Below are 25,571 nucleotides of genomic sequence, written 5' to 3'. Positions count from 1 at the left end.
TGATTTGTCGGCCATCTGCAGAGAAATTTTAGTGGGTGTCAACTTATCCAATTCAAGTCTACGATAAAGAGAGAGCGTCATAACACTAACACCGGCTCCAAGGTCACATAAGGCAGTTCTTACGTAGTTTCCTTTAATGGAGCAAGGAATAGTGGGCACTCCGGGATCACCAAGTTTCTTAGGAGTTCCACCTTTAAAAGTGTAGTTGGCAAGCATGGTGGAGATCTCAAGATCTGGTATCTTCCGTTTATTAGTCATGATATATTTCATGTACTTGGCATATGGAGACATACTGAGCATATCAGTTAACCGCATCTGCAGAAAGACGGGTCTTATCATCTCAACGAAACGCTCAAAATCCTCATCATCCTTTTTCTTGGATGGCTTAGGAGGAAAGGGCATAGATCTCTGAACCCATGGCTCCCTTTCTTTACCATGCTTCCTAGCAGTAAAGTCATCCTTATCGTATCTCTTAGGTTGTGGGTTATCAGGATTAACCGTAGGTTCAATCTCCACATCCTCATCATTGCTAGGTTGAGCATTATTATGAACATCACTGTCCATATTGTCACCAGGTTCATGTTCATCACCAGATTGTGTTTTTGCATCAGACGCAGAAATATCATTAGGTTCTTCAGGTGTGACAGTATTTGGTGAACCAACATGCAGGTTTCTATCGTGCTTCTTCTTCTCCTTAGGATGACTAGGTGTATCAGCATTGATTCGTTGATCAATTCTCTTAGGATGACCTTCAGGATACAAAGGTTCCTGAGTCATTTTGCCTCCTCTAGTAATGACTCTGACAGAGTTGTCATTTAATTCATTGAGCAGGTCATTCTGAGCTTTAAGTACTTGTTCTACCCGAGTAGTAATCATAGAGGCATGTTTACTGAGAAGCTTCTGATCATTGACATTTCTGTCTACACAAGCACTTAAATGGCTAAGCATACGAGTACTTTGTTCCAAATGTCTGCTAACATAATCATTGAAACTCTGTTGTTTGGCAACAAAGTTGTCAAATTCATCAAAGCATAGGCTAGCAGGTTTGTCAAAAGGAATATCACTCTCATCAAACCTACGCAGATAATTCACTTCTACTACGTGTATCGGGTTATCGAGACCATGGATCTCTTCGATAGGTGGTAGATTTTTGACATCTTCAGATCTAATGCCTTTCTCTTGCATAGATTTGTCCGTTGAGTTAGTATGGATCAAGACTGGGATTTGTCACTCCGTGTGACAGAGAGGTATCTCGGGGCACACTCGGTAATACAACATCACACACAAGCCTTGCAAGCAATGTGACTTAGTGTAAGTCACGGGATCTTGTATTACGGGACGAGTAAAGAGACTTGCCGGTAAACGAGATTGAAATAGGTATGCGGATACTGCCGATCGAATCTCGGGCAAGTAACATACCGAAGGACAAAGTGAATGACATACGGGATTATATGAATCCTTGGCACTGAGGTTCAAACGATAAGATCTTCGTAGAATATGTAGGATCCAATATGGGCATCCAGGTCCCGCTATTGGATATTGACCGAGGAGTCTCTCGGGTCATGTCTACATAGTTCTCGAACCCGCAGGGTCTGCACACTTAAGGTTCGACGTTGTTTTATGCGTATTTGAGTTATATGGTTGGTTACCGAAGGTTGTCCGGAGTCCCGGATGAGATCACGGACGTCACGAGGGTTTCCGGAATGGTCCGGAAACGAAGATTGATATATAGGATGACCTCATTTGATTACCGGAAGGTTTTCGGAATTACCGGGAATGTACCGGGAATGACGAATGGGTTCCGGGAGTTCACCGGGGGGGGGGGGCAACACACCCCGGGGAAGCCCATAGGCCATGAGAGGGGCGCACCAACCCTTAGTGGGCTGGTGGGACAGCCCAAAAGGGCCCTATGCGCCATACAAAGGAAAATCAAAGAGAAAGAAAAAAAAGGGAGGTGGGAAGGAAGGGAAGGACTCCCACCCACCAAACCAAGTCCAACTCGGTTTGGGGGGGGAGCCTTCCCCCCTTGGGGCTCCTTGAGCCCCAAGGCAAGGTCCCCTCCCTCCCACCTATATATACGGAGGTATTGGGGCTGATTTGAGACGACTTTTCCATGGCAGCCCGACCACATACCTCCACGGTTTTTCCTCTAGATCGCGTTTCTGCGGAGCTCGGGCAGAGCCGTGCTGAGACAAGGTCATCACCAACCTCCGGAGCGCCGTCACGCTGTCGGAGAACTCTTCTACCTCTCCGTCTCTCTTGCTGGATCAAGAAGGCCGAGATCATCGTCGAGCTGTACGTGTGCTGAACGCGGAGGTGCCGTCCGTTCGGTACTAGATCGTGGGACTGATCGCGGGATTGTTCGCGGGGCGGATCGAGGGACGTGAGGACGTTCCACTACATCAACCGCGTTCACTAAACGCTTCTGCTGTACGATCTACAAGGGTACGTAGATCACTCATCCCCTCTCGTAGATGGACATCACCATGATAGGTCTTCGTGCGCGTAGGAAATTTTTGTTTCCCATGCGACGTTCCCCAACAGTGGTATCAGAGCTAGGTTCATGCGTAGATGTCTTCTCGAGTAGAACACAAAAGTTTTTGTGGGCGGTGATGTGCGTTTTGCTGCCCTCCTTAGTCATTTCTTGATTCCACGGTATTGTTGGATTGAAGCGGCTTGGACCGACATTACTCGTACGCTTACGAGAGACTGGTTTCATCGTTACGCGTAACCCCGTTGCTCAAAGATGACTGGCAAGTGTCGGTTTCTCCAACTTTATTTGAATCGGATTTGACCGAGGAGGTCCTTGGATGAGGTTAAATAGCAACTCATATATCTCCGTTGTGGTGTTTGCGTAAGTAAAATGCGATCCTACTAGATACCCTTGGTCACCACGTAAAACATGCAACAACAAAATTAGAGGACGTCCAACTTGTTTTTGGAGGGTATGCTTGTGATGTGATATGGCCAACGATGTGATGTGATATATTGGATGTATGAGATGATCATGTTGTAATAGAAAATATCGACTTGCACGTCGATGGTACGGCAACCGGCAGGAGCCATAGGGTTGTCTTTATACTAACGTTTGTGCTTGCAGATGCGTTTACTATTTTGCTAGGATGTAGCTTTAGTAGTAATAGCATGAGTAGCACGACAACCCCGATGGCAACATGTTGATGGAGATCATGGCGTGGCGCCGGTGACAAGAAGATCGTGCCGGTGCTTTGGTGATGGAGATCAAGAAGCACGTGATGATGGCCATATCATGTCACTTATGAATTGCATGTGATGTTAATCCTTTTATGCACCTTATTTTGCTTAGAACGATGGTAGCATTATGAGGTGATCTCTCACTAAAATTTCAAGACGAAATTGTGTTCTCCTCGACTGTGCACCGTTGCTACAGTTCGTCGTTTCGAGACACCACGTGATGATCGGGTGTGATAGACTCAACGTTCACATACAACGGGTGCAAAACAGTTGCACACGCGGAACACTCGGGTTAAGCTTGACGAGCCTAGCATGTGCAGACATGGCCTCGGAACACATGAGACCGAAAGGTCGATCATGAATCATATAGATGATATGATTAGCATAGGGATGCTTACCACTGAAACTATACTCAACTCACGTGATGATCGGACTTGAGCTAGTGTAAGTGGATCATGAACCACTCAAATGACTAGAGAGATGTACTTTTTGAGCGGGAGTTTAGCAAATAATTTGATTAAGTTAAACTCTAATTATCTTGAACATAGTCTAAGTCCACTTTGAATATATTTGTGTTGTAGATCATGGCTCACACGACAGTCACCCTGAATTTTAATACGTTCCTAGAGAAAGCTAAGTTGAAAGATGATGGAAGCAACTTTGTAGACTGGGCTCGTAATCTTAAGCTAATCTTACAAGCTGGGAAGAAGGATTATGTCCTTAATGCTGCGCTAGGAGATGAACCACCCGCTACGGCTGATCAGGATGTTAAGAACGCTTGGTTAGCACGTAAGGAGGACTACTCAATAGTTCAATGTGCAGTCTTGTATGGCTTAGAACCGGGACTTCAACGTCGCTTTGAGCGTCATGGAGCATTTGAGATGTTCCAGGAGTTGAAGTTTATCTTTCAGAAGAACGCCCGGATCGAGAGGTATGAGACCTCCGATAAATTCTATGCTTGCAAGATGGAGGAAAACTCGTCTGTCAGTGAACATGTGCTCAAAATGTCTGGGTACTCAAACCGTCTAGCTGAGCTGGGGATTGAACTCCCGCAAGATGCTATCACTGACAGAATCCTTCAATCACTGCCGCCAAGCTATAAAGGCTTTGTGTTGAACTACAACATGCAAGGGATGAACAAGTCTCGCGGCGAGTTGTTTGCGATGCTGAAAGTCGCAGAGTCTGAACTCCGTAAAGAGCATCAAGTGTTGATGGTGAATAAGACCACTAGTTTCAAGAGAAACGACAAAGGCAAGAAGGGTAATTCGAAGAAGAGCGGCAAGCCTGTTGCCAATCCGACGAAGAAACCCAAAGCTGGACCTAAGCCTGAAACGGAGTGTTACTATTGCAAGGGTATGGGTCACTGGAAGCGCAATTGCCCCAAATATCTAGTAGATAAGAAGGCGGCCAAAGAAAAATCATGTATATTTGATATACATGTTATTGATGTGTACTTAACCGGCTCTCGTAGTAGTGCCTGGGTATTCGATACCGGTTCTGTTGCTCATATTTGCAACTCGAAACAGGAACTACGGAATAGACGAAGGTTGGCGAAAGATGAAGTGACGATGCGCGTAGGAAATGGTTCCAAGGTTGATGCAATCGCCGTCGGCACAGTTTCACTTCAGTTACCATCAGGATTAGTGATGAACTTAAATCATTGTTATTTAGTGCCTGCGTTGAGCATGAACATTATATCTGGATCTTGTTTATTGCGAGACGGTTACTCTTTTAAGTCTGAGAATAATGGTTGTTCTATTTCTATGAGTAACATCTTTTATGGTCATGCACCTAATGTGAGAGCATTGTTCATATTGAATCTTGATAGCGATACACATATACATAACATTGAGACCAAAAGAGTTAGAGTTAATAATGATAGCGCCATATTTTTGTGGCACTGCCGCTTAGGTCATATTGGTGTAAAGCGCATGAAGAAACTCCATGCTAATTGACTTTTGGAGTCACTTGACTTTGATTCACTTGACACATGCGAACCATGCCTCATGGGCAAGATGACTAAGACTCCGTTCTCCGGAACAATGGAGCGTGCAAGTGACTTATTGGAAATCATACATACCGATGTGTGTGGTCCGATGAGCGTAGAGGCACGCGGCGGATATCGTTGTTTTCTCACCTTCACTGACGATTTGAGTAGATATGGTTATGTCTACTTGATGAAACACAAGTCTGAAACATTTGAAAAGTTCAAGCAATTTCAGAGTGAAGTGGAAAATCATCGTAACAAGAAGATCAAGTTCCTGCGGTCTGATCGTGGGGGTGAATATCTGAGTTTCGAGTTTGGTACTCACTTAAGACAGTGTGGAATTGTTTCACAGTTAACACCACCTGGAATACCACAGCGTAATGGTGTGTCCGAACGTCGTAATCGTACTCTATTAGAGATGGTGCGATCTATGATGTCTCTTACTGATTTGCCGTTATCGTTTTGGGGTTATGCATTAGAAACAGCTGCATTCACTTTAAATAGGGCACCATCAAAATCCGTTGAGACGACACCATACGAACTGTGGTATGGCAAAAGGCCAAAATTGTCGTTTCTTAAAGTTTGGGGATGTGATGCTTATGTCAAAAAGCTTCAGCCTGAAAAGCTGGAACCCAAAGCGGAAAAGTGCGTCTTCATAGGTTACCCAAAGGAGACTGTTGGGTACACCTTCTATCTCAAATCCGAGGGCAAAGTGTTTGTTGCTAAAAATGGAGCTTTTCTCGAGAAGGAGTTTCTCTCGAGAGAATTGAGTGGGAGGAAGATAGAACTTGACGAGGTTGTCGAACCTCTCATCCCTCTGGATGGTGGCGCAGGGCAAGGGGAAACCTCTGTCGTTGCGACGCCGGTTGAGGAGGAAGTTAATGATGATGATCATGAAACTCCGGTTCAAGTTTCTGTCGAACCACGCAGGTCGACGAGACCACGTGCTGCTCCAGAGTGGTACGGTAATCCCGTCTTATCTATCATGTTGTTAGACAACAATGAACCTGCAAATTATGAAGAAGCAATGGTGGGCCCAGATTCCAACAAATGGCTAGAAGCCATGAAGTCCGAGATAGGATCCATGTATGAGAACAAAGTGTGGACTTTGGAGGTACTACCTGAGGGCCGCAAGGCTATTCAGAACAAATGGATCTTTAAGAGGAAGACGGACGCTGACGGCAATGTGACCGTTCATAAAGCTCGACTTGTGGCAAAGGGTTTTTCACAAGTTCAAGGAGTTGACTACGATGAGACATTCTCATCCGTAGCGATGCTTAAGTCCGTCAGAATCATGTTAGCAATAGCTGCATTTTTCGATTATGAAATCTGGCAGATGGAAGTCAAAACGGCGTTCCTTAACGGTTTCCTTAAGGAAGAGTTGTATATGATACAACCCGAAGGTTCTGTCGATCCTAAGAATGCTAACAAGGTGTGCAAGCTCCAGCGATCCATTTATGGACTCGTGCAAGCATCTCGGAGTTGGAACAAACGTTTTGAGGAGGTGATCAAAGCATTTGGGTTTATACAAGTGGTTGGAGAATCTTGTATTTACAAGAAAGTGAGTGGGAGCTCTGTGGCGTTTCTAATATTATATGTGGATGATATATTGGTGATTGGAAACAACGTGGAGTTTTTGGAAACAACGTGGAGTTTTTGGTGATTGGAAACAATGGGAAATATTTCTCACGGAAGTAATAGACCATATCCTGGGGACCACTCACACATCCAGGAGCAAGAGAGGTGAACCAGGCTTTAGCGTCATCCTTTAGAGAGAAAGGAAACAACTTAAGGATGTAGTAGTTGCAGATCTTCTCCTCATTAGTGAAAAGGGTGGCTATATCGTGTAGTTTGGCAAGATGGGCTACGACCGTCTCAGAATCATAACCGTGAAAAGGATCAGATTTGACTAGAGAGATTATCTCAGGATCGATGGAGAATTCATAATCCTTATCGGTGATAAAGATAGGTGAAGTGGCAAACTTCGGGTCGTATTTCATCCTAGCTTTCAGAGATTTTTCCTTCCACTTGAGAAGTAATTTCTCAGCGTCATAGGCATCCTTACACGCAAGAAAATCCTCAGCTATCTCTCCCTCCATAACGTAACCCTCAGGTATATCGGGCAATTAATATCTAGGAGAGCTAGATCTAGCAGGAGCAAAAGCAGGTTCTATCTCAATAGTATCGGCAGTTTCAGAAGCATCACGAGCATTGGCAGTAACTCTAGAAATATGAGCATCAAGGAATACCCCTAGTGGAACATGAGGCAAAGTAGTATCTCTAGCAGTATCAAGCATAGCATCATCAGGCAAAATAGCATCTCTAGCATCATCAGGCAAAGCAGTATCACGCATAGCATCTCTAGCAATATCAGGCAAAGCAATATCAGGCATAGTATCAAGCATAGCATCTCTAGCAGTAGCATCATCAAGCACAGGCGACATATCAAGATTTCTAGCAGGAGGTGATGTCGCAAACTTACTCATAACTGAAGGTGAATCAAGTGCAGAGCTAGATGGCAATTCCTTACCTCCCCTCGTAGTTGAGGGCAAGACTTTGGTTTTTGGACCCCTCAGATTCTTCATAGTGATCAGCAGATATAAATCCCAAGTAACTCAGAGAATATAGCAATACCTCCCCGGCAACGGCGCCAGAAAAGTGCTGACTCCGTAACAGCATACCTTCCCTTGCAACGGCACCAGAAGAATGCTGCTAGCACTCTCCGGCAATCGAAACTAGAAGAATGTTGTTGACGGCCCACCAGCGCGTGGGTTCGCAACAGTTTTCGAGGGTAGAGTATTCGACCCAAATTTTTTGGTACGCCTATAGGAGGTGAGAGGATACTCTCAAGTATTAGCAGCTGAATATGTCAGATTCAACCACACCTGAAAGATTAGTATCTGCAAGCAAAGTAGTAACAGGGAAGTAGATAGTAACGGCAGTGGCAAGGAACAACAGTAGTGACAGCAGCAACAAGTAGCAACAGTAGCAGCAGAGCAAGACAAGTAACAGGAACAGAGCAAGACAAGTAACAGCAACAGTAGGACAAACTCGTAGGCAATGGGTAAGTTATTTGTTTGGATGATATTCATCATGCAACAATTATAACACGGAGAGATATGTGGCTAGCTCCCGTTCGTCAATGTGATGTAGGCATGCATTCCGTGTGTCGTCATACGTGCTTAGGGAAAAAGAACTTGCATGACATCTATTGTCCATCCCTCCCGTGGCAGCGGGGTCCAAAAGAAAACTACGGGATATTAAGGTTCTCCTTTTAATAAAGAACCGGACCAACGCATTAGCACTTGGTGAACACATGAACTCCTCAAACTATGGTCATCACCGGGAGTGGTTCCGGTTATTGTCACTCCGGGGTTGCCGGATCATAACACATAGTAGGTAACTACAACTTGCAAGATCGGATCTAAAACACACATATATTGGTGACAACATAATAATTTCAGATCTGAAATCATGGCACTCGGGCCCTAGTGACAAGCATTAAGCATGGCAAAGTAGTAGCAACATCATCTTAGAACATAGTGGATACTAGGGATCAATCCCCATCAAAACTAACTTGATTACATGATAGATCTCATCCTACTCATCACCGCCCATCGAGCCTACGAATAGATTACTCACGAACGACGAAGAGCTTCATGGAATTGGAGAGGGACGAAGGTTGATGATGACGATGTCGACGATTTCCCCTCTCCGGAGCCCAAGACGGACTCCAGATCTGCCCTCGAGATGAAGAACAGGTTGTGGCGACGCCTCCGTATCGCAAACACGACGAAATCTTCTCTTTTTATTTTTTATGGGACGAAAGTGAACTTATAGAGCTGAGATTGGGGGCGGCAGAGCCGTGTGAGCCCCACAAGCTTGCCCACCGCCACCATGGGGGTGGCGGAGGCAGGGCTTGTGGCCCACTGGCCCACCCCCTCAGGTGGATCTTGGCACATATATTTTTCATATTTTCCAAAAATGCTCCCCGTAAATTTTTAGGACGTTTGGAGAACTTTAATTTCTGCACAAAAACAACACCAAGGCAATTTTGGTGAAAACAGCGTCAGTCCAGGTTAGTTCCATTCAAATCATGCAAATTAGAGTCCAAAACAAGGGCAAAAGAGTTTGGGAAAGTAGATACGATGGAGACGTATCACATAGCTTTCAAAGTTTCATCCAAGTTGACCTTGGGAGGAGCACATCTAACTTTCAAAGCATCAATATCACAAGACATCCTATCAACGCTCTTAGCCAAATCGTCTATTTTTAGTAGTTTTTCCTCTATGGACGCATTGAAAATGTTTTGAGAGTTGATGAACTCTTTGATATTACTCTCTAAATCAGAGGGTAATTTGTTGTGATTTCCATAAGTGTTGTTGTAGGAATTGCCATAATTGTTAGAGGAGTTACTAGGAAAAGGCCTAGGAACATAGTTTCCTCTAAAAGCATTGTTGTTGCCAAAATTGTTCCTACCAACAAAATTAACGTCCAAACTAGCGTTGCTACTCTCAATCAAGGAAGATAGTGGCATGTCATTAGGATCTAAAGGAGCATTTCTACTAGCAACCAAATTCATCAACTCGTCCATCTTAGCACTAAGCGAGTTAATTTCTTCTATAGCGTGTACCTTTTTGCTAGCAGGTGACCTTTCAGTGTGCCACTGGGAGTAGTTGGTCATGATATTGTCTAGGAGTTTTGTAGCATCTCCTAACGTGATTTCCATGAACATTCCACCTGAGGCGGAGTCCAAGATATTGCGAGAAGCGAAATTCAAGCCACCGTAAAAGATTTGTATAATCATCCAAAAACTCAAGCCATGAGCGGGACAATTTCTAATCATAAGCTTCATCCTCTCCCAAGATTGTGCAACGTGTTCATGATCAAGTTGCTTGAAATTCATGATATCGTTACGTAAGGAGATGATCTTAGCTTGCGGAAAATACTTGGATATGTAAGCATCTTTGCACTTATCCCAAGAATCGATACTATTTTTAGGCAAAGAAGAAAACCAAGTTTTTGCGCGATCTCGCATCGAGAAAGGAAAAAAGCTTCAACTTAATCATGCCATTATCCACATCTCTTTTCTTTTGCATATCGCAAAGCTCAATGAAGGTATTGAGATGGAATGCGGCATATTCACTAGGAAGGCCAGAGAATTGCTCTTTCATAACAAGATTCAGCAAAGCTGCGTTGATTTCATACGATTCCGCACTAGTGGCGGGAGCAATCGGAGTACTAATAAAATCATTATTATTGGTACTCGAGAAGTCGCAAAGTTTGGTGTTTTCAGCCATGATGACTTCAACAAACAAACAAGCACACAAGCAAGCAAGAAAACCGGCAAAGGAAAACGGCAAAAGGCAAAAAGCAAAAGAAAACGGCAAAGGAGAAAGGCAAATGAAAACGGAAAATGTGAAGTGGGGGAGAGGAAAACGAGAGGCAAGTGGCAAAAAAAGTAAATGCAAGAGATGAGTTTGTGAGACCTACTTGGATAGATCTCTCCTTCCCCGGCAACGGCGCGAGAAATACTTCTGCTACTACAACAAAAGACCTTCCAACGGCGCCAGAAACACGTGCTGACGAGAGACTATTCTTGTCTTGATACTCCTCAGCAACGGCACGAGGAATCCTTCTGCTACGGCCACGCCTTAAGGGACTTCCTAGGCAAATATGCAAAGGATTTACCCCGTGGCCTTGGAGCCTTGCGTTGGTGTTCCCTCGAAGCGGAAAGGATGATGTAGCGCAGCGGTGGTAAGTATTTCCCTCAGTTTGAGAACCAAGGTATCGATCCAGTGAAGGAGTATCACAAGTACCTGCACAAACACAAAAAGATTGCTCCCAACGCTATGAAGGAGTTGTCAATCCCTTATAGATTGTTTGCCAAGTGAGAACCAAAAGCAACAAAGTAACAAAGCAAAGTAAAAGCGAAAGTGGAAACGATAGATGTGAATAGACCCGGGGGCCGTAGTGTTTACTAGTGGCTTCTCTCATGAAAGCAAGTAGACAGTGGGTGAACAAATTACTGTCGAGCAATTGATAGAACCGCGCAAAGTCGTGTCGTCATCTATGGAAATGATTATATCTATAGGCATCACGTCCAAAACAAGTAGACCGATACTTTCTGCATCTACTACTGTTACTCCACACGTCGACTGCTATCCAGCATGCATCTAGTGTATTAAGTCCAAAAGAACAGAGTAACGCCTTAAGCAAGATGACATAATGTAGATGGACAATCTCATATCTACGACAAAGCCCACCTTGTTACCCTTGATGGCCACTACACGATGTGTGCCTTGCTGCCCCTACTGTCACTGGGAAAGGTCACCACACAGTAAGAACCCAAAACCAAGCACTTCTCCCATTGCAAGAATCATAGATCTAGTTGGCCAAACAAAACCCAAGACTCGGAGAGACTTACAAGGATATCAAATCATGCAAATAAGAAATCGACAAAGACTCAAATATATATCATAGATAATCTGATCACAAATCCACAATTCACCGGATCTCGACAAACACACCGCCAAAGAGGATTACATCGGATAGATCTACATGAAGATCATGGAGAACTTTGTATTGAAGATCCAAGAGAGAGAAGAAGTTATCTAGCTACTAACTATGGACCCTAGGTCTGAAGTGAACTACTCACGAGTCATTGGAGGGGCGATGATGTTGATGTAGAAGCCCTCCAACTCCAAAGTCCCCTCTGGCAGGGCACCGGGAAGGGTCTGCAGATGAGATCTCGTGGAAACGGAAGCGTGCGGCGGCGAAAAAGTGTTTTCGTGGATTCCCTGATTTTTTCTGTATTTTAGGGAATATATAGGCGAAGGAGCTAGGTCAGGGGGAGCCAGGGAGGCCACAAGCCTGCTAGCCGCCGCCCCCTGGTGGCGGCTACAGGGCTTGTGGGCCCCGTGTAGCTCTCCTGGCTTGCCCCTCAAGCCCCGTGATCTTCTTCCGTTCGGGAAAAATTTATTTCGGGGATTTTATTCCGCTTGGACTCCGTTCCAAAATTAGATCTGAAAAGAGCCAAAAACACGGAAAAAAAACAGGAACTGGCACTTAGCACTGAATTAATAAGTTAGTCCCAAAAAAGATATAAAAGGTACATAAAACATCCAAAGATGACAAGATAACAGCATGAAACCATAAAAAATTATAGATACGTTTGAGACGTATCACAGCCCGACCACATACCGCCACAGTTTTCCTCTAGACCGCGTTTCTGCGGAGCTCGGGCGGAGCCTTGCTGAGATAAGATCACCACCAACCTCCGGAGCGCCGTCACGCTGTGGGAGAACTCATCTACCTCTCTGTCTCTCTTGCTAGATCAAGAAGGCCGAGACCGTCGTCGAGCTGTACGTGTGCTGAACGCGGAGGTGACGTCCGTTCGGCACTAGATCGGACCGGATCATGGGACGGATCGCGGGACGGTTCGTGGGACGGTTCGCGGGGCGGATCGAGGGACGTGAGGACGTTCCACTACATCAACCGCGTTTATTAACGCTTCCTGTTGTGCGATCTACAAGGATACGTAGATCTGAAATCCCCCTCGTAGATGGACATCACCATGATAGGTCTTCGTGCGCGTAGGAATATTTTGTTTCCCATGCGACGTTCCCCAACACAGCCGGCTAGGGAGCACCCGTCGCATCAGCACCTTTGATGTGACAGAGGCCTTCAATTAAAGGCGAAAGTACGTCAGGTCGGGTACGATGGAATGGGATACGTGTGGCTACAGTGGTGGCGGCCGTACCGCTGATCGATTCCAGCTACGACCCATCAACCGTATACAACGCCCGCACGCCACCACCCACTCCATTGCTTGGCCCGACATGGCTACAGTGGAGGCGACCGTACCGCTGACCGGCGCCGGATCCCACAAGATGACGGCCATCGTACCACCCGCGCCCCGCGTGAGGAGCACGCACCAATCCCATAGGCCAGCCGGTGGGTCCCAGAACCGGATGGGACCCTGCAGCCGGCGGGCCCCGCCAGCGACAACACTGATCAACGACGAGCCCTCTGACTAGCCGGAGAGGCCGCCAGCCGCCCCCCCTTGTTGTACCTTATATCCATATTTAGGCCGGGGGATCGTCTATAAAACCCCCTCGCCCTCCTTCATGCAGAGGACCGACTATTCTTACGCACCCACCCACTCACACAGGAGAGGTAGACTGCGAGCCGACTGCTCCATCTTCCTCCTCCGTCGAACAGCTCAAGGAGCGCAATGTAGTTTCATTGGTTCATCAACCACTCCGAAACGACTAGGGATGTTACCTCCCACGGAGGGCCCCGAACCTGGGTACATCGCGCGTCTTGCATCGCTAGTTACCAATCCCGTTCCCGGAGCCCGCCGGTGTTCTTTCGGTCCCAACCACTCTCTATAAGCCTACCCATGACATCTGTCGTGAGAAAACGACGACATATATTTAAGAACGGAGAGAGTACATATCTCTGATGGAAAGAACTGGCGGCTGGATGCGCACAGAGTCCCTCCCTGAAACAACTATTCTATTCCCCGTAATAAAAGAAAGAATCCAAATGCTAATAAGTGCAGCTGCACTTTTTAGCTACCGTGAGTGCATGCGACCTCAACAAAAAAGAAACCCGCATGTGACTAGTTCTTTCTCCAACACAATTAGTTATATCTTTTAAACCAAGTGTCAAAATTAAGATCCGTTTTCACGGTTGGATTTCTCGCGACAAATGCTTAAAAACTACTCCCTTCGTTCCTAAATATAAGTCTTTCTAGAGGCTTCACTAATGGACTACATACAGATGTATATAGACATATTTTAGAGTATAGATTCACTCATTTTGCTCCGCATGTAGACACCTAATGAAATATCTTAAAAGACTTATATTTAGGTACGGAGGGAGTAGATCCCATATGGATATGTTTTGATAAACTATTTTTGGCAACTTTAGTGTGCAACGGACGCAACTCCAGTGCTATAGAGAAGCAACTTCTTGCTTTTAGCCAAGTAAGCATGTCTATTAGATTTCTTTGTGTAAAAACGATAAAATCACAGAAAACATGAGGCTTCTTTAGTGCTACATGCAATCAAATTCAATAGGCTATTTGTACCCGTAAACTTTTGCTAACATTATCCCAACTTGCGTATCACGGCTGCTAAATTGCTTATTATTGTTCGTGAGTTGCCTACGGTTGAGTGTGAGTTGCCTACAAACACTTTGAAATTGACTAGTATGGATGCCTAGTTGCTTGCTATCAGTATTTAGTTGCCTACCAATGCTGCTCAGTTGCCTAACTTTACACATTAGTTACCTACAATATTATGAAGTTGTGTATTATTATTTTTCATAATATTGTAGGAAACTAACTTACAAAGTTAGGCAATTGAGAAGCAATGGTAGACAATTAATTACCAACTACAGTCAACTAGGCATCAAAAGTATGCAATTTCATATTATTTGTAGGCAACCGAGGGTCAATCGTAGACAACTGACCATCAACAATAGACAACCAAGCAACCACAATATGCAAGTTGGGATAATGTTAGCAAAATTCATAGGTACATATAGTGGAGTGAAGTTGTTTGTATGTAACACTAAAGACACCTCACGTTTGGTGTGATTTTATCGTTTTTACGCAAACCAACCTAATAGGTAGTCCTACTAGACAAAAAGAAGGAGTTGCTTCCCTATAGCACTCAAGTTGCCTCCGTTGCACACAAAGTTGTCCAAAAAAGTTTATTGAGACCAATTCATATGGGATCTAGTTTTGAAGAACTCGTCATTAGAAACTCAACGGTGAAAGCGGATCTGAATTCTAAAGCGGGTTTGATTGGTTTATGTGTCATAGTCGTGTACAATCAATCATAATGTTGCTTAAAATCATGTATCTAATTGCCCATAATCAACCATACAATTGTCTGAAACCATGTATCCAATTGTCCACAATCAACCATATACAAGTTGTCTAAAACCATGTACCCAATCCTCACGAACAGAAACATTACCAAGACCATTCTTTAGAGGTGAAGTCAACTTGTAGTCATGATAACCAACTTGAAGTGAATCCTTCGCTGATACGTAGTCATATTAGGGGGGAAAGGAATTGCTTACCCATAACACTAATGTTGACTTTATAACACACAAAGTTGCTCGGAAAAAATAGCTCGTCGAAACCTAATCATATGAGTTTTAGTTTTGAAGAACTCATCGCGAGAAACACAATTTTAAAAACGGATCTAAATTTCGACACTCGACTCAAAAGTTATGACTTTTTGATTTTGTTAAAACGCCAATAAATGTATAAGGTCTCCTTTTTTCTTGTTTTCATGGACACGCGGCGATCCTTTTTTTCTGACACGTACGCTCACGATTGCGAACTGGCACCGATGCACTTGCTAGCCACGTCCAAGAAAGAAAAACACTCTTTTTGCAACACTAGTAAGCATGCACGTGCAACACACGTCTAAGAAAAAAAATGGGTTCATATGGTATCATAGGAAAATAATTTTTGATTTTTTTCAGACGGGTACAAAATGTTATTATGTCACTCAAATTGTATTTTCAAATTGTGACATATTTGTGATCGAACACACGTATCATAATCTATAGTAAAACATATTTGAGTTTTTTTATCGAGCCATTTATCGGTGTCTTATATAAAACAATATGAGAACGTGCGTAACATACGATCCAGAAACATGTCTCCGCACAAAATTCACGATCACATAATAATTGTATTATAGTTGTTACAGAAATATATTTTAAAAACCAGGACTAAGCATGTCTTTATGGTCCATCTTTTGAAGCAATGAAAGTCCATCTATAGATGCGATCTATGATGCTTCCTTCAATGTATGGGATATTGTTTTGAGATTCATTTTCTTCATATTTTAAAATATGCACCAAAAATCGCTTCCTCAGTTCAAAAAACCCTACATGTGAATTAGACAACATTGTTATAACAAGTTTGGATGTGCAATGTGTATACAAATAAGCATGATGTAAATACTCACGTGGTCCATCGCACAATGAGTGCATGTAGTTAAAAACCGAATACCCCGACAAGGCACTGCATGTATGAATTAAACACATAATGTGCGTTGAATGAATGAATTATTTAATATTGTAATGCATTAAAAAGATTCATACCAGTGTGAGTTTGTTGGAACAACTAGAACTATACATTCCCATTTAGAGATATCGTCCTTAAATGCAGGGTTTGCAACTTGGAGTGCGAGGTTTAGGTTTTTTACCACGGTTTTAAGTATATTCTTCCCCAAAGTAGGTATTGGTATCGGATCAAAAATTGAGATACTTTTTTATCTTGATCCAAGACAAACAACAGAAACGGGCCAAAAATATCCCAAGGCAACAAAATATGCAATGATGCATACGTTTATAAATACATGAAATATTAATTAAAACCAAATAAACAACTGTTATAAACGAAAAATTAAAATCTTACCATATCACACCGTGAGATATGATACTCTTTGCTGTCAGGCCAGCTATGAAACAATCGTTTGAACGTAGCACTGTCCATATTTTCATGATGACTTGGGTCTCGTGCATAGTGGAACATGGACTAAAAAAAAGAAAACAATAGTGCTATGAGAAAAAAAATGTAATACACAATTATAATAACTTACACAAAAGTTTAGATCCATGTAGTGAGATGGAATGTCTCTAAGAAGCTGGACTTCGTGGCGCGCTAGTGTCCGCACAGCCATGTTAAAGCAATCAGTATCCATATATTCATCATTGTTTAATATATTTTTATTTGTCTCAACTTTAAGCTGATAGGGTAAGGATCAGAGCTTTTCACCCATTCGGTCCTGTAAAAACAATTTTTTGTTAATTATAATGACATCAGAGTAATTTATTAGAATACAAAATGAACTAAAAGTACATGGCTTACTCTAGTAAAGCGTCATCATCAACCATACTGATGAACAAGCACAATTCGTCTATTAAGTCATCGTTTGTTGGGTTGACAGACGGTGAAAGGATATATGACTGTGAGATGAGCTCAACATCTAATGATGTATTTGTTGTTTTGAGATTCTAAGGGGGTCCATCCAAAATCATACAATCCTTGGGATCTATATTGTTTTCGTCATCTTCCATGTCTCGATTTCTTATATTATCATCATTCAATTCTGAGTCCAATAAAATGACAGCTAGTTTTGTTCTAAAATCTGCCATATGATCCTATTAAAGTAAAAAATAAGAGTTAAATAATGATATAACATAGAATAAGTATTACATAAAATTTACCTGCATAGGAGTGTCAGACAAATCATTTCCAGTGAAGTACTCCATAAAATTTATCATCCACAGACCACAAGATGACCTATATATGATTATAGAAATTAAATATATCTAATATATTTTTATCAATTTTATAAATGTTTTATATAAAAATGATTTTATAGAAATTAAATTAAATTAAATTAAATTAAATTATAGATATTTGATAGCCGCGGTGATAACAAAAACCTCACCCATGCAAGTGATTCGGACATGCCCTACACAAAATAACCAAATTGCTAAAAATATATATTTTTTAGAAGATAAATGCTACTCTGTAACAGCCGCACTTCCCCTAAAAAAAAGCAGTTGCACTCACTCACAACCTCACCCACTCCCAAACTCTGTTATAGAAAAAAAAAGATCACCATCTCACCCACTCCCCCCTCTCCCCACCCGATCCATATCCACTCAGTCCACTGCAACCATAGCTGTCATGCCCAAGATGCGACCCTATCCTCAATTTGGCATGAGGGCCTCGTCAGGGATAGAAGCGCATCTCGTCGTGTCGCAAGAATGGATATTGTTACAAGTACATGTACTGAAAAGAAGAGATATATATAGAGTTGGCTTACACTCGCCACAAGCTACATCAGAGTCACATCAGTACATTACATAATCATCAAGAGTAAGAGCAGGGTCCGACTACGGACGAAAACAAACGACAAAAGAAGAACGACGTCATCCTTGCTATCCCAGGCTGCCGGCCTGGAACCCATCCTAGATCGATGATGAAGAAGAAGAAGAAGAAGAAACTCCAAATGAACAATCAACGCGCTCGCGTGAAGTAACCTCTACCTGTACCTGCAACTGGTGTTGTAGTAATCTATGAGCCACAGGGGACTCAGCAATCTCATTTCCAAAGGTATCAAGACTAGCAAAGCTTAATGGGTGAGGTGAGGTTAAGTGGTGAGGTTGCAGCAGCGGCTAAGCATATCTTTGGTGGCTAAACTTACGAGTACAAGAAAATAAGAGGGGGGAGATCTACGCATAACGGACGTGAGCTACTGATGATCAAGTGAATGATCCTGAACACCTACCTACGTCAGACATAACCCCACCGTGTCCTCGATCGGAGAAAGAACTCACAAAAGAGACAGTCACGGTTACGCACACAGTTGGCATATTTTAATTAAGTTAACTTTAAGTTATCTAGAACCAGTGTTAAACAAAGCTTCCACGTTGCCACATAACCACGGGCACGGCTTTCCGAAAGATTTAACCCTGCAGGGGTGCTCCAACTAGTCCATCACAAATTACCACAAGCCGCATAGAAATCCTCGACCACGAAGCTCGCGATTTCGTCGGATTCCCTAGTGGAAAACCTCAACTCTGGGATTACCCAAAGCATCACCGGAATCCCGATGCACAAGATATTCCGTCAAAGTTAAAACTAATCCAGCAAGGCCGCACGGCGTGTCGACGATCCCGATAGGAGCCGCGTATCTCGTTCTCAGGACACGACGGATAAGCTACGCGCACGAGTGCCAAACCTCGAGTTTCCTCGCGGTGGCCCCGCACAGTGCTCTGTTTTGGACCAACACTCATGAGGAGCACTGGCCCGGGGGTTGATCAAATTATCCTCAGGGTCCGGAAAGTCCCTATGCAATTTATTAGGTGATTAGGCAAATGTAGTACCAATGTTGGGCCTTGCCAGACCAGCTTTAATCTAAAACGAATTATCAAGGGGGTCCCCATAACAACCCCAATCGTGTTAGGAGCGCTCGTTTATGGAACATAACACCGGTAGCCGAAACTAAGGGGGCAAAGGTGGAACAAAACACCAGGCTAGAAAGGCCGAGCCTTCCACCTTTTATCAAGTATATAGGTGCATTAAATTAAATAGCATTTAAATATGGTGATATGACAAGGAACCCATGCTTTCACATGGAAGCAACTGCACCTGCAACTAGCAAGGCTAACACAGGGTTAAGCAAGCAGTAACATAGCCAATCAGTGGTTTGCTAGGTCGAACAGGTAGAAGGTTTTCATGGCATTGTTGAGAGGCTGATATTAAACATGTGGTAGGCAACGAGACATAATCGATAGCATCGAAATAACTAGCTTGGCAATGATAGTAATGGTATCTGGGGAAATGGTCATCTTGCGTGAGATCCCGCTTGGAAGAAGAATGACTCCGTGAAGCAGACGAACCGATGTAGTCGAACGGGTCCTCACAATCCGACACGCTTGGGGAACTCTATCGAGACGAGGCAAACCGGAAACAAGAATCAACACACGAGATTCACCACACGATGCACAACACATATGATGCATGAGCAGCGGAATACATGCAAGTCACGGCATGGCAATTCACACAAACAGACACTACACATTAAGTGAAGTTTAATATGCAACGAGTTGCATATTGACGAAACTCCACGTTAATTATTTAGTTCTATCCCGAGTTGATACACGGCAATATTAAATGTGATTAAACATGGCAAGAGGTGAAGCACAATTAAACTACCTATCTAGGCATTTTAAATGAGGTCGGAAATGACATATAGCACCTCCGAGACGACCTCACATGTTAATTTACAATTCTGTCCAGATCTGAACTAAAACATTTAATTAGTTGTTAAACAGCAAAACAAATAGGTTCACGTGATTCTACGCGTCATTTCAAGCAATCTACACATACAGAACATCTCCAACGGAGCTACGGATCAAAAGTTACAAGCACCGCCAGATATGATGTCATGAATGCAATATGTGTGCAACGGTGGCTACGAGCACTTCAACACATGCAACCAGCAAGAGAAAATGAAACTACACGAGATTCTAAGCATGTTTCATGTAGGACACGATCAAAACGGAGCTACGGTTCAAAAACTACGAGCAAAACAAGAACTGACTACAATCTACCAAATCAGTCACATAGCATTTTCTACGCCCCACAACTACGGCTAGACAACTCCGATAAACTCAAGCAAGGCATGTCACGAAAGAGGGCAAGAAGCACTACTACAAACATCTAACAAAAACTAGCATGGCATCATGGATCACTAGGGAAGAAGACACAAAATGGCTTCCCACACACTACACCTCGTGAAAGTGCAGTTTTCGAACTGAAGCCATATTGACAGCAGCAAAACCTATAGCTACAGGACTTCAAATGGCATAAAATATACAACATGCTGGAGAAACACAAGGGGTACAACTAACTCCATTGGACCAACCTCAAAAGAGCTACAGATCACCAAATGCAAGCAAGACAAGACAACAACAAAATATAACAGATTTCAGACTTAGAAATATTTCAGCTCCTCCAAATCAGCACTATTTCTAGCAACTTGAGAGCAAGCAAACCACACCTAAACACGCATCTCTATTGCAACTAAAAATACCAGGGGCTAGTCTAAACACCCAAGATCAACTCTCTAGTTGACAACTCCGTCAAACGAAGAACGGAATAAATCCTACGAATTAAACAAAAGGGCATCACGGCAAAATATCGCGCGAACTAACTTACTCAAAAACTAAAACTAATTGCACAGAAAAATCCCATGGATTTTTCTACCCCGAAAACATATAAAATATGTTGGGTTGCAACAAGAAAATATTCCCACACGAAAATGCGAGAAAATAACCAATACACGGGAAAATAAACTACCGGCAATCCATACATGCAAAAATACCTATGACCGCTCTAAAAACATGGAATAATGGTCCCTAAAACATGGACATTTAATCTACGGTATACGGGCAGTCCGGGCACGCGCGAAAAAATAATACGGGACGCAAACATAATAGGACAGCACGTTAATTTATGCATTCGACACGTCAAACAACGTCAAATAATTATGCAAGTGGCTAAAACGGATTCTACGCGAAAACCTACGCCAAAACCATATACTACTCATCGCGATCCCACTTACGGATTAAAAACTACGAACGATATAATATACGTATATTTCTGGAATTTACCTAATCCAAAAAAATCTAAGAAAAACCTATCGGGCCGACTTCTACCCCAGCTGGGCCTACTCGCAACGAGCGCGAAATAGCTAAACTATGTTGGGGCGCAACAAAGGGGCCAGGGGACTCTCACCTTCGGGCCTGGCCCGGTCTGGTGGGAGGAGGAGCTGGGCCGGAGGAGCTGCCTCGAGGCGCTGGGACGTATCTGGGCCGGGGCGAGGCCTGGCGAAGCTGGCCCACGTCGCCCATGCGGGGAGCGGCCCAGGCGGCGCTGGAGCTGGGCACTGGCTCGGTCAACGGGTCGAGCCCCTCGTCCTACCGCACGGGACGAGGCCCTCGCGACTGCCGGCGGTTGCTGCTGCAGCCGGAGCGGGGGAAGACGCGGAGGGAGGCGAGGAACCGGCGGCGGGGTTAGATCCGGCCACCAGGGTTCCGTTCCCGGTGGTGGCGGCGGTTGGCGGCGGCCGGAGAAGGAGATCGGCGGCGGCGAACTTCTGCAGGTTAGGGACCCCGACGGGAGGAGCTCGGGCAGGAGGACGGCCATGGCGGCGGGGCTGGCGATGCAGGCCACTTCGGCGGGGGCGGGGTACCGGCGAGGGAGGAGGAAGCCGGCGGGGCAGCTACGGGGCTGGCCGCTGGCTGCTGGCGCGGGGATAGCCATGGGGAGGCGTTGCTCGGGCAGGGAGATCCATGGGGGCTCGGCTAGGGTTTGCCTCGGGCCCCGATGGGCTTCAGCGGGCCTGACCCGGGCTCGGGCGGGCCCGACGGCTGGAGGTGGGAGACAGGGGAGAGAGAGTGGGGGAATTAGGGTTTGGTGCGGATCCCGAGGTAGAGGGTGGTACGCTGTCCCAAAATAATAGGAGGGTCTATTTATAGACAAATGGGGGGGGGCTAGGTTACGCGGAATTTCGTTCCGGATCCAACCGTGCGGTCGGATTCGGACGAATCCGAACGCGGAAATGGGTACGCGGCCGTGTAGAGGGGATATCCGGAGACGAGAGGGAGAACGGGCGGCGCGGCAACACAATTTAAAACACCGGAACACGTCCGACGGTAGACCGAATACGGTGCCGCTACGGTCGACCGTTCGGGTACTAGACGGACTCCGATCGCGACGAAACTCGACAGGCGGCCTAGCCATATTAAAATAAGACCGCACGTGAAATATCAACCTGATCAGAGAAAGTTTTTACGCACACTTTTAAAACAGGGTTTCGACGGTGCCGCGGGCGCGTGCGAGGGCGGTCGGACTCAGAACAGACAACGACGAGAACCGACAACTACTAACGAATGCAAGTTTTGAAAACGGGCGGCAACGGGATGCCGATGCAATGAATATGATGCGCATGATGCAATGATGAAAGTAAATAGACACGCGACGAAAACGGAAAGAAAAGGGGAATCTTGTGGGACGTCGGCATCGGGCTTTCACAAGTCTCCTACACTACAAGAGGATTTCGCCCCGAGATCCAAGAATGAAAGGGGAGAGGATGAGAAAGAACAAGAGGTAAAAACTTAGTCGCTTCTTTGACAAACGAGTGAAACCAACGATCCTTGAAGGTTGCAAAGAGATGAGGAATGATATGAGAAAGAAGCAAGAATTCACGGAAAATTTCGGCAGCACTTCGGTAGGAAAATGGGACAAAAAAACGATAAGATGGAAGAAATAGAAAATATTCACAACAAACAAGTAAATAGAACAAGGGACACCATGAACTTGATAGAACAACATAATAGACCCAAAAGAGCAACATCACAAGGCCTCCGGAACAAGAGAATAGGAACTAGCTCAAGCGGAAGAATAGAATGAAGAAAAAGAAAGACAACTACCATCACAATAGAATTGAAGAGCCTCCGGATAGAAGAATAGACGGAGTAGTTGGAAAACCAACAACGAAAAGAACAAGATAGTAGTGGGCTTATGAAAATCATCTCAACATAAATGAGGTGACAACCAACCACTAAAAGAAACAAGGATAGTTGAAAGCAAAGATATCAAAACTTCTTACACCAAGAGTGTGCATTGATAACTAGGATTAATGACAAGCACCATGATAGTACAATCCATAGGAAAAGCTTTAGGTGAAATCCAAACCAAGACAGCTCAATGAAGAAATCAAGGTTTGAAAATATCTCATGATCACAGAATCGATGGATTTAATTATCTCATTCTTGAAAGGAAATCTCTTCGAGGCTCCTACACTAACAAGAATGCTATAATACCACCGCAAAGGATAAAGGAAGAACAATTGCATATATAAATGCAAGAGAAAGGATACTTGAGGTTCTCCAACAAGAATCTTGAAGAACACTTGAGAATGGATTGAAACCTTGATGAACCACCATGAAGGACCTCCGTATACAAATGAATGATGCAAAGATATGAAGGTAGAAAGAGAATAAGATTATGACCTTACCAAGATTTAGATGAAGCCTCACAAAAAGATACTTTAGAAAACTTGGAACTCCGGAAAAGAAAGATAAGAACACTAGAGAAAAGGAATTGATATCAAGAGACACTCCGGAAGAAGAATTGAAAACATTTTGAAACAGGAATAAGAATTATGTTATGCTTATCCTTCATCAAGTTTAATTGATGACAAGCAAAAGATTTAGCATACAACTTATTCTACTTGAGAGAACCTAGAAGAGATAGAGAGATAAGCACTACTTGAGGCAAAATTGAAGGAAGCACCGGTAAGAATTCACAATTGAATGGGAACTCCATGAATTAATGGAGATACATGATAATGGAGAGATCATGAGCCACCTGAGAGAAAACTTGAACAAGGCACCGGATAATCGAGAGACGAACAAAGAGACAACAATGGAGAAGAATTGAGGATGAAAGCTGCAAGCTGAGAATGAAGAAGTTTTCTAAAATGATGGCCTTCGGAGGAACGAGAAATAAAAACAACTCAGAGAAGCACCGGATAGCACGAAAGGGATTACTCATGATTGGAGCAAATAAGATAATGCCACGAAGCTGAAATGAGAATCTTCACAAGAATGGAAAAAGACTGAGAGAAACACTCCTTTGAATTTGCAAACTGAGAATGATGACGAGGAACAACACCAAGAATAGCTGAGACACTCCGGAATATAGAAGAATGAAAGGTTGAGCCAATATGAGAATTAATATAAATGGATCTTGAAGAAGGGATATGACTGATGAAATTGATACCTACGTCATAGTTGAAAAGAACAAGATAACTCCGGAAGGATTACAAGAGTCAGATAAGATCCTGGGAAAGAACCTGTGGGTTATGGGCCCACTCAAAGAAACCACCGTTGAAAAGATTGCTAGGAGGATTGATATTGCACCGGTAAAAATGACAACTAGATGAGGCTGAGCACCTTGAAATAAATGAAAGAATTGAAAACAATAATTTCTGAAATATCTTTAATACTCCGGATAGAAAGAGAGAGGAATTAATAGCAAGATAGGCTGATAAAAATTCCCAACATGAGAAAGAATTACAAGGAAGAATAGGATATAATGAACACGGATAGCTGAATTAAATTCACCGGAAAAAATAACAAGATTGAAGGAATGATGCACTAGAACTCCTAAGAATCATCACAATGACACACCGGATAGGACACGGAAGAAAAGATAGCGGGAGCACAAAGAAAAGAAAACTCTTGGATGAAAATTGAATCACTAAAGAAAAGGGTGGGAGGGCGGGGAAAAACAAAGACAACTTGGGCTAGATGAGATGAACTCCGGAATAAAATGAGAGAATGATCTTGCGAAAATTGGAGAGGATTGAATCCACTTGGAGAGAAACACACCGGTTGGAAAAGAATTAACATGACGACTCCGGTTGACAAGAATTGATAAGACGATCTGATTGAGCAAAAGAATTAGCATTCACATAAAAATATGAGAACACCTCTTGGAAAGGCCTGAAATCACCACTTGACATCGAAGCAACTTGAATTACCAAACTCCAACAAAACAAAGGGAGAGGCTTATGAAGCAAGCGAGAACAAACTCATGAGAAAGATTTCGTCCGATATTTTCGTGGACAGGAATCCACTAGATGTCGAACCCCAACCTAACATCATGCATTTGTTGGAAGAATGTCCTATAAGTAACTACTTGAATTCCCACCTATTAATTCCGAAATATCTGGTCATGCAATCTGGT

General features: G+C 43.7%; 1 protein-coding gene across 1 annotated transcript; it reads right to left on the bottom strand.

The window, feature by feature from the left end:
* Window positions 1-21,512: 21,512 nt before the first annotated feature.
* Window positions 21,513-22,079, bottom strand: LOC123431014 (proline-rich receptor-like protein kinase PERK9). Its single transcript, XM_045114833.1, has one exon. It carries the CDS (start codon window positions 22,077-22,079, stop codon window positions 21,513-21,515), a length of 567 nt encoding a protein of 188 aa, XP_044970768.1.
* Between the last annotated feature and the right edge of the window lie 3,492 nt (window positions 22,080-25,571).

The sequence above is a fragment of the Hordeum vulgare genome, chromosome 2H (assembly GCF_904849725.1).
Source record: "Hordeum vulgare subsp. vulgare chromosome 2H, MorexV3_pseudomolecules_assembly, whole genome shotgun sequence".
Classification (NCBI taxonomy): domain Eukaryota; kingdom Viridiplantae; phylum Streptophyta; class Magnoliopsida; order Poales; family Poaceae; genus Hordeum; species Hordeum vulgare.
This window is presented reverse-complemented; position numbering and strand designations above follow the sequence as displayed.